Source organism: Gossypium hirsutum, chromosome D07, assembly GCF_007990345.1.
Source record: "Gossypium hirsutum isolate 1008001.06 chromosome D07, Gossypium_hirsutum_v2.1, whole genome shotgun sequence".
In the NCBI taxonomy this organism is placed as follows: Eukaryota; Viridiplantae; Streptophyta; class Magnoliopsida; order Malvales; family Malvaceae; genus Gossypium; species Gossypium hirsutum.
The window spans coordinates 120,480-135,955 of record NC_053443.1 but is presented as its reverse complement, the minus strand read 5'-3'; the positions used below and the strand labels follow the sequence as shown (position 1 = coordinate 135,955).

The 15,476-nt window shown below is 32.7% G+C and overlaps 1 protein-coding gene and 1 long non-coding RNA gene across 2 annotated transcripts; both read left to right on the top strand.

Annotated features, from left to right (window-relative positions):
- The first annotated feature begins 145 nt into the window (after window positions 1–145).
- Window positions 146–2,613, top strand: LOC107932947 (gamma-glutamylcyclotransferase 2-1). Its single transcript, XM_016865075.2, has 9 exons — window positions 146–526; window positions 816–939; window positions 1,045–1,121; window positions 1,343–1,399; window positions 1,526–1,582; window positions 1,680–1,720; window positions 1,840–1,911; window positions 1,995–2,074; window positions 2,157–2,613. The coding sequence occupies exons 2-9, from the start codon at window positions 831–833 to the stop codon at window positions 2,348–2,350; spliced, it is 687 nt and encodes a 228-aa protein (XP_016720564.1). The 5' UTR covers window positions 146–526; window positions 816–830; the 3' UTR covers window positions 2,351–2,613.
- A 4,590-nt stretch (window positions 2,614–7,203) lies between these two features.
- Window positions 7,204–10,082, top strand: LOC121219206 (uncharacterized). The gene is made up of 3 exons (XR_005915875.1): window positions 7,204–7,268; window positions 9,478–9,555; window positions 9,729–10,082. It is a non-coding gene; the product is annotated as an uncharacterized lncRNA (long non-coding RNA).
- Window positions 10,083–15,476: the final 5,394 nt, after the last annotated feature.

The following is a 15,476-nucleotide window of genomic DNA, read 5'->3' as shown; positions in this document are numbered from 1 at the left end:
GTTTGGGTTTGTAGGGTATTATTTCCTTTGGATTTGGCTGGAAAATAGAATTGGTCAATGGCCCAACTGCCATCTTTTTCGGTTCGTTTCCTGATCTTAACTGCTAATGTGATATATTTGTCCAGATTCATTGAATTTGAAGTCCAGAGTAGGTTGCCTTAGTTTCAAACCTTAAAACCTGGAGTTATGAATGACATGTCAATTAAATTTTAATCAGATTTGTTGGCGGAAAACGAGACTGCCTGCCTCTTTCCCGTTCTGTCCAGATTCAATGAATCTAGTTTTCATATACTTTTCCACGCGTTGCGACGCACATCCCTATAATAAAAGTAAAACACTGGTGGGCAAGTGGAAGGCAGGTGGGGAGCTATAAATACTCTGTTTCCCTCTTTTATTCTCCAAAAACAAATTCCAAATGCACTAAGAGCCGGAATCGGAGAAGAAAGAGAGAAAGAGGTGATTCGTCTCTCTGTACTCACTTTTCCCGCCTCTACCGTCCTCAGCTTTCTCTCTTTCATTTCTTACTGTAAGTCCTCTCCTCTTTTGCATACTTGTTCGTTATCATTTCTCATAAGGTTTACATCTTTGATGAGGACCTGGTGCTTACACTGTAATTGCAGTTTGAGGATACCCAAGCCCGTGGAAAAAAAAACTTATACATCTTTGCTATTAAATTGAGCTTACCCAAACTCATTTCCTTGCCACATCTAGTACAATAACCATTTCATAATAAATGGTTGTTTGTCATTGCTGGTCCTTTTTTTCATCTCATTGTCTATGATGAAGAATTAACATAATCCACTTCCTTTTCTCAGAATTTTCTTACAACTATGGTTTTCTGGGTTTTTGGTTACGGTTCACTGGTCTGGAACCCGGGGTTTGAGTATGATGAGAAAGTCATAGGCTTCATCAAGGATTACAAGCGTGGTTTTGACCTTGGTAAGTATTTTATCAATATAGAACAACATTGATTAGTTGTCGGTTTTTTTTTTGCTGGAATTTTTCTTTTATTTTTTAATTCATTCTGATTATTTCATATCGCAGCATGCATTGATCATAGAGGTACACCAGAAAATCCTGCAAGGACTTGCACCTTGGAACACATTGAAGGAGCCGTATGCGTAAGTGGCAGTTGACAGTAACTCTTTCATTTCAAATGGCATACACTAGTTATCAAGTCTGTGCCTTCATTTTTCTCTCCTGGTTTACTTCCATATTGTGCTGATTAAAAAAAAAATCTGGATACCATGATTTGTGTGTTGATAATTATTGCTAATTATTAGTAGTCTTGTTTAGAACTGCTTGTTTTCTTTGTTTGCTAACTGTGAAGTACTTTTTCCAGTGGGGTGCTGCTTATTGTGTTCGGGGCAGTCCTGAAAGGGAAAGAGCAGCAATGGAGGTATTTTGCATCACATTTACATTGTTTTATTTCTTTCATTTAAGCATCCTCATTATTTCAGGTATTATTTGTCTCGATGAGTTTTCATATTGCTTGGAAAGTGATCTTTTTACCCACATTTTGTAGTACTTGGAGCGGAGAGAATGTGAATATGATCAAAAGAATCTAGTGGAGTTTTACAAGGTACAAGATGGTGTTTTCAATTTCTTGTCTTGCTTATCTGTCTATGTTTGTTTGTTTGTTTCAGTACTTATGTTTATATGTGATTGCTTTCTATCAGGAAGCAGATCCCCTGCAGCCTTTTCTAACCGGAGTTATTGTGTAAGTCACCACTCATGCTTCTATGTTCCCATCGTATCTTATTCCCAAGTTTGATAGATATCTGCAGAAAGCAGTTTCTTGGTGCATAATTTTCTTAATAAAATTGTTAAACCGTGCAGTTTCACATCTACTCCAGACAAAGTTTCAAACAAGTATTATTTGGGGCCTGCTCCATTGGAGGAAATGGCTATGTAAATATTCTGTTCCTTTCTTTTTGACCTTTTTCAACCTTTTGATGAAAATTTTATGTTACTCATGGATGTTAGCTTTTCAGGCAAATTGCAACTGCTGTTGGACCCTGTGGAAACAATAGAGATTATCTTTTCCTGCTGGAGAAGGCCTTGTTTGACATAGGTTAGTCTTTCTGACATTTTTCTATTTTCTTCATCAAATTAAAAACATTACGTTGAAGGTTGCATTGTGTTTCTGTAAATAGGTCATGAGGAGGACATGGTTATAGAGCTGGCAAATGAAGTAAGGAAGGTGCTTGCAACATTGGGGAATGGGGTTTCCAAGGAGAAGCAGTTAGTAGGATCTCCTCTAAAGATGCCACTAAAATCCCAAACCCAGTCCTACATCCTTACAAGTCAATTGCTTCTGCTTCCCAAAGCTGTTGCAATGGACTCCTAGCTTTTCCACGAACTCTCTAGTCTCTAACAAAAGATAAGGCCAGTAACTTAACGAGAAGGGCCAACCATTAAGTTTCTGTTTCTAACCTATTCCTTCAGTCTAAATCTAGTTCTTCAAGTAGAGAAGATTTTTTTGTCCAAGTATATATCCAGAGCGGCATCTTTAGGGTCTCACCAGTATTACTAATACTGATTTATAGCCTGATTGTGATCTTGGTTTCTGATGAAAGAAATGAAAATTGCTCTTCAATTGCTTTTTTTTAAGATCCCATTTGAACATTAGCAGCAAGCAGGCTGCAGCAACCATATGCTTTACTCATTTTGTTGGTGAAAAACTAATTGATTGTACTAATATTGACACCAACAACCATCTATTTTGGCAATAGGCATTTTAAATTCGCTCCTAGAGGTCATCAAATGGGAATCGCAGGAAAGCAAGTGATAAGATAACAGAGAAGTTATGATGGTGTTGATACCTAAATTCTGATCTTCTATTGAAGATTTAAAGGCATTATGATTAGTCCATTCAATTCAACTCTTCGTCCAAACAAATTAAATATTTTCTCTATATGGGTATTCCTTGCAACACAGTCCTCTCAAAGTTATCACTTGCTAGCGTTATCTAAAAGCTTTGAAAAGTGTCTAAAAGCTTAGAAAAGTGTTTGTGAAAGGTGATTTGGAAAAGTGTTTTTGAAAATTTTTAATGTAAAATTTGAGTGTTTAGCATTGCTGTCAAAAAGTGTTTTTGAGAAATAAAATGTATTTTTATTTTAGACATATTATTATGTAACAAACATGTATTTAAATAATATTAATTATTTAAATTAATTAATATTATTATATTTTAATAAGAATATAAAAAATTATTATAACTTGTTGTTAATATTTTAATATATAAAAAATAAATTTTAAATATTTTTAAGTAATAAATATTAATTATTTATAAAATTTAATTAGAATATATAAACTATATTTTAAATATTTAAATATAACTATTAAATTTTTATAATTAGATATTAATACATTTGTATTATTTTAAAAAATAATTTTTTATTTTTAATTAATGATTTTAACATATTTATAATTAAGTACCAACAAAAAGAGAGAAATACTATATTATTTAAAGGGTAAAAAAATAATTAAATATAAAAATATTTTTGGGAGAGGAAAAATTAAAATTTTTAATTTCTCCCTTTCATAAATACTTTTTAAAAGTACTTTTAAAAAGTAAAAAATTTCAACAAAAAACAACTTATTTAGTACAATTTTTTTTCTAAAAGTACTTTTGGAGTAATTTTTTTTTTAACACTACTAAAAAAACTCTTCAGTTGCGTTGCATGGAAACGCATAACACCCCTGTTAACAAAGCCTGTACATGTATATACCTGATACAACAGCTCTCCAAGTGCCGTAAGTTGCTCATCTGAAGGTGCAGATGCCAGCAGTGCCTTAAAGGTCTACACATAAAGTTACTGGCGAAAGTTACCAAGGGTAAATTATGTCTGGTAATTTGGACAAAGGGAAAATTCAATAACATCAGCTAATAAGACAGTAATATTCTTTACTTAAATTAAAATTCAAAGTGAAAATGAAACCTAGATACTTGCAATCTTTAATTTGTACGTATCCAAACCCTGAAATTTTCGTACAGATGATGCTTGGCAGCAGCCAGCAGCTGTCACTCCATATGTTCGGTTCTCAACAATTACGGTAACTGTATCATCATGATCACTGTGTTTCTCTAAAAATGTCACACCAAGCATTGATTCAGGAAGTAGTTTGGCATAAAAACCGACTTGTATTAGAGTAAAAATTTATAATTCTACAATACAAACACTGCAAGTGCAAGCGGTCAGCTTGACATATTAACAAAAGATACAGAATTAATACACCCAGTACTTGTGCCGTATTCCAGGATCAATTCCCCAAAATTGGATACGACAGGGAATTGCTACAAAGTCCATTCATCTCAGCAGGCTGCATACACAGCCATTGATTCTGCAGCACAAACGATTGCAAGTGATTTATTTGCTTCACCACATGCTCAAGTTATTTGATCCATATCACCACACGGGGCAGGCTACTACAATGTGATTCTCCACCTAATAAACAACTCAAAAAGAAAAAGGTAAAGCAGCATATATGATCGAAACATATTGTCTTGAATGTAAGAAATGAAAATATCAGTTGGAGGATTGCAGGGTTTAGCATACCTTTTGGCAGAGCAGGGCAACCTCTCTTAGACTGATGCTCGATCCTGCAAAGCATGTACAAGACGGTGTAAATAAGTTGTCACACTAAAACAAAAAATGAAATTTACCTGCCACTTGTGACTTGTTTGATGTGGAGATTCTTAATTTTGGTGCGTGGATTTTTGAAGTGATTAGTAAGGAAATCGGTTTGTAGTTGGATATTCACAGTGAATACTAGAAACAAAAAAATAATGAGAAGAGAGCAGTTCATGGATTCCACGCTGGATGACTTGTGACGATGTTTTTATCCGGTCTTTGTTGGAGGGTTTTGATTTGCTATGGGATTGGGGTGTATCTGCAGGTCTTTTTGATTTGTTATGCTGTTCAAGGATTTGATTTTTTTCCTGGTTTAGCATGTTTCAAAGTTTATTTATTTTTTGGATTATTGAAGATGTTGTTGCGTAGTGGTCATATATGCAATGACGAATACAAATCATACACCTATGAGCTCACTTAAAGATGCGAATTCATCTAAAGTTATGAGCTCAACTCACTTGTGAGTTTTCCACATAGTGCGATCTCAACAAATCTGCGAGTTCACAAATATTGACTAATCAAATGTGCGAGCTCACAAAAAATACGAAGTCACCATAGGTGCAAGCTGTGTTAAGCTAGTTTATACATGCAAGACATTTCTCTACAAGTTGCTAACTTGCCAACTTGTTCTCAAACAATAAAATTTTTTAACAATATTGTTTTGTTGTTGAATAAACTAAAATAAACCAATAGAGAAACAAATTGTACTGTACAAGTTCTATGACTTGTCAAGTCGTAATTATTTATTTTTAGCTTATTTAAGCATTGTTGTATTTGTAAACTAAGAGAAGCAATGGAATAGAAAATCATAACTTCATTGCTTCATTTTTGATATGTTTTTACTTTCAGTCTCAAACCAAATTTTAATCAAATATTCAACAATTGAAACAATTGAAACCAATTATCTTTAAGGGCCTTTGTTTTTGTTGAAAAAAAAATAACTTTTGTTTCTATGAAAAAGTCTTGAACAAAATTTTCACCACCTTCATCCCTGTTTTTATAGATGAAAAATACAATATTTGGGTAGTAAAAATAAAAATTTATCTTCAAATCTTTGATCTTTAGGAGGTTGTAAATGCTAAAATAGAGTGAGAAATGTTGAAATATGTGAAACCCATATATTTTGAGATATATTTTAAAGTTATTTAGGTAGATGAATCTTAGAATAAATCATTTGAGATATTCTAGGAATATTTTATTTTATCTTTTAGTAGTTTATTAGAATAAGAGAATTTAGTAGTTTATTAGAATAAAGAAATTATTTTTCCAATTAGCTTATGACTCTTTTCTCTATTTAAATTCAGTTGTTTAGTTAATAAAAGATAGAACAGTTTTATTAAATGCTCTCTTGAAAACTTTCATGGTATCTGAGCTGGGTTATCTCTAGTAGCATCATGGTTAAAACAACCTTCACAGGATATAAGAGATTCAACAATCAAACAGAGGAAGAAAGATTTACCGTTGAAACAACTAATGAAAATTATGAGGGCCAAAGTTCTCTAGAAGGGTCTCCATTCACTAAGGAACAACTAGAGCATCTACACAAGTTTTTTCAATCACCACAAATTCAGATGAATTCTTATGTTCCTAACTCATCCAATAGTTCTTCTTCCTCCTTTGCCCAATCTGGTATTGATTTTTCTATTTTTTTCAGTGCCAAGCCTTGTTAAACAAACATGTGCATCGCTGATTCTGGAGCTAGTGATCACATGACTAGTAGTCATTTTCTTTTTTCAACTTACACACCTTGTGCAGGAAACAAAAAAATCAAAGTAGCAGATGGGTCGTTCTCGGTAATAGCTGAGAAAGGCACTGTTAAAATTTCACCTTCCTTGGTTTTGCACGATGTTTTACATGTGCCAAATCTAGCTTGTAATATCAAATCGGTCAGTAAGTTATCCCAGTCCTCGAATTGTCATGTTATATTTGATTCCTCTATGTGTAAATTTCAGGACATAGTCTCGGGGAGGATGATTGGCAATGCTAAAGAATCTGATGGAATTTACTTTCTTGACGACGACCATCTAAGTCAACCAACAACTACTTTATGTTTAAATCCAGCTTCTAGTTTTGATAAGGTTATGATTTGGCATTATAGGCTTGGACATCCTAATTTTTACTATTTAAGATATTTGTTACCTGATCTATTTAAAAATAAATGTAACAGCCCGGTTTTAGCTAAATCAGAATAGTGATTTTGGGACCACAAATATGAAATCAAAATATTTATTTTATTATTTTATTATGGTTTAAAGCATGATAAAATTATTGTATGAACTTTTCGTAAAGAAATTTTACCGTTTAAGTGTTTAATTTGGTAAAAAGGACTAAATCGCGTAAAGCGTAAAAGTTGTGTTCTATAACCTAAAGTTATCAAATAGCTATAGAACTTAAAAGTGAAGGTCTTTATGTAGTAAATATCCCATTTATGAGATAGTGGATGATAGTGGAGTGACAATTGGTGTTATTATTAATGTTTTTAAAGGGTAAAAGTGTAAATAAGTAATTAATGATAAGTTAAATAAAATAAAAACAAAGCATCATCATCTTTTCCTCATTTTCAGCCGAAACTTAAAGAGGAAGCAGCCATTTTTATGTTCAACATTCGGCAACCCTAATCCCTTTAATTAGGTATGAATTCTTAACCCGTTTTTAATGATATTTACGTTTTTGAGATTGTTGCTTCGTAATCTAGCTAGCTCGTGCCTCTGAATTCAAAAATGTTAAAGATTTAACATGTTTCCATTATTTAATGCTGGAGTAAGTTGATGAGTTATGATATATTATGAACATTTGATGTTAGATTTTCATCTTTTATAAAGTGATTTTTGAGAAAAATGTCAATTTTGGACTAAATTGTGAAATATGGAAATTTAGTGGTTAAAATGTGAAATAAATTGAAAATATGGGCTGATAATAAGATATGGAAAATTTGGCTAGCTTGGGTTTGTGTTTAATTTCATGAAATTGTGATTTTATGTGATAAGAACTAAATTGCAAAAATGTGAAATAATAGGGGCAAAAATGTAATTTTTCCAAAATGTGTAAATTATGCTAAATGAAATGAAATGATGATTAAATAAGCATATTTGATATTATATTGATTGAGATAAACGAGATTTGGATCTAGAATGGGGGAAAACAGAGTATCGGATTAGTCGACCTAATTTGTCGTTTTAGCGAATAAGGTAAGTTCGTATATTTAATAAGCATTAAATTATACATGTTTAAATGCTTAATTGAGATAATTATGATGAATGCTTAAATATTGAATTTAATTGTGATTACAATGATTTGGAAATGTTTGACGGAGATTTGACAAAGTAAAAGTCCCGGTTGAACCTTAGGAATAGATAGGATACAAATGTCATGACATTAGGGTTACCGAGATTATGTGTAAGACCATATCTGGGATATGGCATCGATATGAGAATTCGTGTAAGACCATGTCTAGGACAATGGCATCGATATGAGAATTCGTGTAAGACCATATCTAGGACATTGGTATCGATATGTGATTTTGTGTAAGACCATGGCTGGGCTTTTGGCATTGATAAGAGATTACATGTAAGACCATATCTAGGATATGACATTGTAACAGTACTATGTGTACGACATCCCCGAGTATCCTTTAGTATTGCAAATGGTTCAAAGGGAAAAGTGGATGAAACATGGTTATAAGTGATGGTACAACGAAAGCAAGGTATTCGTGACAGAAATCAACAAGTAAGTGAAAGTTGAGAATGAAAGTACGATCGAGTTAAGCAAGACAGGTACGTACAGAACCTGTGTGATAATCGAATGAAAGTGAATTGGTGAGTTCATACCGTATCATGTATATGAAATGAGAAAGGTATGTGTTTAAATATGTTGTATACCAAAATGTGCTCATTTGGCTATATGGAAGTATGAATTGAGTGTTATATGAGAATTAAATTGATTAAATTTGTGAAAGCTAAGGTTAGCTATGTAAATGATTATATGATTGAAAATGAAATGAAATATGATCTTTGTGAATTGTATAGATGAAATATGATATGTGTTATAAGGACGTATGGAACTGGAAACGAAATTTTATGAAATGTATGAAAGAAATCATGAAAGAGTAAAATTTGCAATAAAATATTTTTGGACAGAAACAGTTGTATAATTTTGAAAAATCACTAAAAATTGTGGGAATCGCATTAGAGGTTGAATAAGACATGAAAGTAAAGCTTATTGAGTCTAGTTTCACATAGAAGAAACGGTGTAAGCAAAAAAATATTGTATTATGAGATATTTGAGTTTTTGCAAGATAAGGTCAGAATGATTTTGGAATCCTCTATTCTGAATTTAAAAAATCATTAAAAATTTGTATAAAAAGAATTATGGGTTGTAATTTATATGATTAAAATTTTTAATAAGTCTATTTTCAAGAGAAACAAACAGAAATATCATCCGAATCCCATATTAAGAGATAATTAATTTTTAGAGAAGAAGGGTCAGAACTGTCAGACAGCAGAATAGAGACAAATTTTAAGAATTAAATGTACTTATTGGCTAAATAAAAAATTCTAAAAATTTTATGGTAAGAAGATATGTGAGTCTAGTTTTGGAAAAATCAAGTGGATCTTAATTTGGAGTTCCGTAGTGCAAGATATAAATAATTTAGTAACTATGACACAAGTAGACAGCTTGATGTGAACATGAGTAAATAGTGGAACTATGTGCAGTTTTGATTGTATTATCTTGAGAACATGTTGTGAGGATTGGTAAAAGCAGGTTAACAGATTGCTTATTATTTACATATCAACTTACTAAGCTTTATAGCTTACTTTGTGTTATTTTTCTATGTTTATAGTGTTCCAAAGGCTCACTTGGGTTGGAAATCGTCGGAGATCCCTTCACACTATCCAACTATGGTTTCGGTACTTAAAAGGTTTGTAATTTTGGTTATGTGGCATGTATAGGCTAGTTGGTTTGTTAAGTGTATAAGTGATTTTGGCTATTGGTGCCTATATGTTTGAAATGTATTGAGCCATGAGATTTGGCTTGTTTATAATGTGAGGTTTGATATGTAGATGGCCTTATAATTGGAATGTGCTTGTGTAGGGTTGACCCTTATGGTTGGCAAATTGGCCTTGCAAATGGTTTATATTCGTCCACATGGCTGTTTACACGAACGTGAGACTTCTGTTACTTAGAAAATTCTTAAAGTTTCAGAAATTTTTATGTGAAACCAGTTTAGTCTCGAACCTTCTTAAAATCATGTTTTAGATCGACCTATTTAAGGGACAATGTGATTATGGATGAATGTGATATGATGATACATGATCAATGTATATGAAATGTTTGTATAATGATGTGAATTGTTCAGTAATGCCTCTTTACCCTAGTCCGACGACGGATACGGGTTAGGGGTGTTACAATAAAAGTCCTTCATATCACTGTGAATTTTGGGAATTAGCTAAACATCATTGGTCATTGTTCCCACCTCAAAAATATAAAGCTTCCAAACCTTTTTCATTAATTCATAGTGATGTTTGGGGACCTTTGAGAGTCTTAACTTTTTTAGGAAAACGTTGATTTGTCACATTTATTGATGTTCATACTCACATTTGTTGGGTGTTTTTATTAAAAGATAAGTCTGAAGTTAAAAATGTGTTTCAGTCTTTTTATGCTATGGTGAAAACACAATTTGGTGTGAGAATAGAAGTACTTCGAAGTGACAATAGTGAGGAATTTTTTAATGACCAATTAGGTGTTTTCTTAACAAAACATGGTATAGTCCACCAAAGCTCTTGTACAAATACACCACAAGAAAATGGGGTTGTAGAAAGAAAAAACTAACATCTTTTGGAAGTAACTAGAGCCTAGTAAAACTCTAAACTATATAACTCATTTTCGTCTCTTTAAAGATAACTTTCCTAATTCTAAATTGATCATAGATTTATCTCTCCAAGTTTTTGGGTGTAATGTTTTTGTTCATCTTCACAATCAAGGTAAACTAGATCCTAGAGCAAAAAAGTGCGCCTTTGTTGGCTATGTTTCTAATAAAAAGGGTTACAAATGTTACGGAAATTATAATAAGGAAGGTTCTATAATTGATCAAGAAAACACTAGGAATATACAACATAAGGATTCTAATAATAGGGAAGATGAATTTATGATTAACACAGAAATTAATGATGTTAATATTGTTAATGAAAAGAAGTATGAAGTTGTAGAGTCTGATAATGAGAATAAAGAACAAACAAAGGAGTTAATTGTTTACTTAAGAAGAAATCGAAATCAAAAAAGTGGAATCCACCAGATTCATCACCAAGAATCTGACCTGCAAGATTTTGTCAAAAGTCCAAGTAAAGCTCATAATCCAGCCAATGAATTTTCTGATTTAGATATTCTAATTTCTAAAAGAAAAGGTGTTAGAAATGTTGTCAAATATCCCATGTCTAACTTTGTGTCCTATAAAGCCTTGTCTTTGACATTTTCAACCTTTGATTCTTGTCTGATACTGTGAAAATACTCAAAAATGTGAAAGATGCTTTATAAGTTTCTGGGTAGAAGGATGTTATTTTAGAGGAGATGCATGCTTTTGAAAAAGCAGGTACATGGGAAACAGTGGAATTACCTATAGGAAAAAAATTGTGGGCTGTAAATGGGTGTTCACAACCAAATTCAAACCGGATGGATATTTAGATAGATATAAAGCCCAACTGGTGGCTAAAGGGTACACTCAAACATATGGGATAAATTATCTTGAAACATTTGCTCCAGTAGCCAAATTAAGTTCTGTTAGAGTTCCTTTATCAATTGCTGTTAATCTTGATTGGTCCTTACAGCAGCTAGATGTGAAGAATACTTTTCTAAATGGGAAACTTGAAGAAAAAGTTTACATGGATCCTCCTCCAGGTTTTGAAAAAAATTTGGAACTCAAGTATGTAAGCTCAGGAAATCTTTGTATGGTCTAAAGCAGTCTCCCTGAGCTTGGTTTGAACGGTTCACTCAAGTTGTCAAAAAACAATGTTACTTACAAGGGCAAGTTGATCACACAATGTTCTATCGACACTCACAAAGAGTTAGAATAACAGTTATTATAGTTTATGTCGATGATATCATTCTTACAAGAGATGACGTGGATGAAATAAGACATCTCAAGGAGAATCTAGCATTGGAGTTTGAGATCAAAGACTTGGGTCCTTTGAAATACTTTCTTGGAATGGAAGTTGCTTGATCAAAGAAGGGTATTGTAGTCTCTTAGAAAAAATATATGATTGATCTTTTAAAAGAGGCTGGGATGAGTGGTTGCCGCCCAACTGACACACCAATTGATCCAAATGTAAAATTCGTAAGTAAAGAAGGTCGATTAGTTGATAAAGGGCAGTACCAAAGATTTGTCGGTAAGTTAATTTACTTATCACATACAAGGCCAAACATAGCTTTTGCAGTGAGCTTAGTGAGTCAATTTATGCACTCCCCAATGGAGGAATATGAAAAAGCAATGTTTCGGATTCTAAGATACTTGAAGAGTTCACCTGGAAAGGGTTTATTCTTCAAGAAATCTAAACAAAGAGGAATTGAAGCTTATACAGATGCAGACTGGGCAGGCTCAATAACAGATAGAAGATCTACATCAGGATACTATACATTTGTTTGGGAAACATTGTGACTTGGCGAAGTAAAAAACAAAATGTTCTAGTAAGAAGTAGTGCATAGGCTGAGTTTAAATCAATGGCTCAAGGAATTTGTGAAATGATGTGGTTAAAAATAATTATGAAAGAGCTGAGGAAACCAATAACTTCGTCAATGAAGTTGTATTGTGATAGCAAAGCTGCCATTAGTATTGCTCATAACCAAGTCTAATATGATAGAACTAAACATGTTGAGATTGATAGACACTTTATCAAGGAGAAGATTGAAGAATGCCAAGTGTGCATGCCGTTTGTTCCTTCAAAACAACAGATTGCTGACATACTCACCAAAGGGCTCTCTAAGACAAGCTTTGATTTTATTGTAAACAAGTTGGGCATGATTGATATATATGCACCAACTTGAGGGAGGGTGTTGAAATATGTGAAACCCATATATTTTGGGATATATTTTAAAGTTATTTAGGTAGATAAATCTTATTTAGGTAGATAAATATTAGAATAAATCATTTGAGATATTCTAGGAATAGTTTATTTTATCTTTTAGTAGTTTATAGAATAAAGGGAATTATTTTTCTTATCTTTTAGTAGTTTATTAGAATAAGGGAATCATTTTCCCAATTAGCTTAAGACTCTTTTTCCTATTTAAATTCAGTTGTTTAGTTAATAAAAGATAGAACAGTTTTATTAAATGCTCTCTTGAAAACTTTCAAGGAATTTGCAAAAAAAACATAAGGCAATGTCTTGCCTACAACGTTTAAAATGTAATCTTTACAAGAATTATGGCTTGTGACACTCCTAAACAAGCTTGGGATAAGCTCAAGGAGGAGTTCCAAGGTTCGCAAAAGACAAGGCAATAACAATTTTTCAATCTTAGACGAGATTTCAAAAACCTCAAGATGAAGGAAGCTAAGACTATAAAGCAATATTTAGATAGAACCATGGCAGTGGTGAACCAGATAGCACTATTAGGAGACCAGTTCACTGACTGTCGAGTAGCTGAGAAGGTGATTACCACGCTTCTTGAGAGATTGAATCAAATATATCTTCACTGCAAGATTTAAGGGATTTGTCAACCATCTAACTCTCTGAACTAATCAGCGCTTTGTATACTTAAGAATAAAGAAGGGTAAGTACAGAAAAGAGGCACGCTGATGGAGCCTTTCAAGCCAGAAACAAAGAAGGCTCAAGCTTCTCCAGCAATAAAGAAAATAAGGCTAGACAGAGAAGAAAGAAGATAGTTAGAGAGATGGTGGCAAGAAAAATCCACCATGTTCTCACTATAAAAAGGCCAATCACTAAGAGAGGTATTGTCTAGGCCAGATATTTAGTGTAGAAGTTGTAAAAATTTTGGTCATCTGGAGAAAGTGTGCAAAAACCAATAGCAGAAGCAACAACAGAACCATATTTAAGCTCAGATTGCAGATGAAAAGCAATCTCGAGAGGAGTATCTGTTTACTGCCTCTTATTTTATTTCTAGCAACAAAGTCAACGAAAGTTGGTTGATTGATAGTGACTACACAAATCACATGACTTCAGATCAAAGCATTTTCAAGCGGATTGGCAGAAGCTGCATTTCAAAAGTCAAAATTGGAAATGGCCAGATTATTGAGGTTAAGGGAAAAGGTGATGTGCTAATCAGCATCTTGAAAAGTACTAAAGTAATTATAGATATGTTTTTAGTTCTTGAGTTAGATTATAATCTCTTTAGTATTAGTTAGTTGCTTGAGAAGAAATAAACTATTGTTTTTAAAGAAAGATGTTACACTATTTTTTATTCATTGGGAGAAGAAGTTGTGAAAGTCTCAATAAATAATATAATTTTTATATTGGGTTGGAACTTTATGACCTCGAGAGCCTATACTAATTCAGTGGATAAATCACATAATAGTCAGATAAATTTGGTTGAGAATATGACTAAAGTTGAAGATGAAGCTAAAGATGAAGATTTTGATGACCTTTCTGTTAAAGATATTAGGTCTATTGTTGAAGCTTATCATAGATGTGACTTAGTAGTGTTGGAGCCTGCAAATTTTGAAGAAGCTGCACAATAAACAAAATATAAGTTTGCAGCATTATAGCCGAAGAGGAGTATTGAGAAGTGGCTATCCATACGATGGCGAACACAGTTCGTATACCTGCGAGCTCACCCAAAGATGCGAGCTCTCCACACAGTGTAAACTCAAAAAACCTGCGAGCTCACAAAAAATACGAAGTTGAGTGTGGACAGAGTAGTGTTGCGGTACTAGGTGGTATTATTCGGGACTCACAAGGCCGGTGGTTGATTTGATTTAACAGGCAGATTGGGCGAACTTCGGTATTACTGTGTGAACTCTAAGTATATGGAAGAGGCGTGGCGAGTATAAAAAAATTATCATTGAGAGTGTCTGCAGCGAGGGGGTCAAGCTTGTTACCGATGGTACTACACAGGGTGCGGTTCATTCAAGTTGGTATCAGGAGGCCTTGGGAGGTCGTGATGCGATGCATACCGTGGGAGGAGAATGGTGTAGCAGATCGGATTGCGAAGTCCATTGATGAAGATCAGGTAGACTTGCAGCGATTCACGGAACCTTAAGTTGTGGGCGTTGCTGGTAAGGGATTCCAGAGGCATGCATTTGGTTACCGATCTCTGCCTTGTAAGTTGTAAACAACCTTTATCTTTTTAAAGGAATGTTACAACCTTTATTAAATAGTTTATAAGATGACACATGAAATGTTAAAATTTATATCCTATTATTTTATATTAGAATTCTTAGTTCTTTTTAATAGACTCGAAAAATAAAATAGAAAAAAAATTATTTTATTTTGATTTGTATAAAGTGAAAGTTAAAATTTTAGTCGGATACTCGTATTCAAATTGTATATATAACTCCATCCTCATACCTAATATTGTCTTGTTTTAAATTTGAAATATCAAATTTTAATTATTTATATAATAACTTTATATTTCATATAATTTTTTTTATAAATAGTTCATTTATAAAACTCAATATAACATATTGTAGTTATGTTAATTATATATTATTTACAAATTATTATGGCTGATTTATTGATTATTAAGAAAAATAAAAAAATGAAAATTAAAGAGTGGAGAGTATTAATTTACACTATGTCAAATTTTTTGTATCGTATAAATGCTTTAATAATGATTAATAATTATTTTATTGTAATATTTGAATTATCAGAATAATTAATTAATTAAAATTATTAT

Coding starts and splice junctions, on each gene's coding strand:
- LOC107932947 (XM_016865075.2), top strand. CDS start 831: ATGGTTTTCTGGGTTTTTGGTTACGGTTCACTGGTCTGGAACCCGGGG. Junction 1,400..1,525: donor GGGAAAGAGCAGCAATGGAG/GTATTTTGCATC, acceptor CACATTTTGTAG/TACTTGGAGCGGAGAGAATG. Junction 2,075..2,156: donor GAAGGCCTTGTTTGACATAG/GTTAGTCTTTCT, acceptor TTCTGTAAATAG/GTCATGAGGAGGACATGGTT.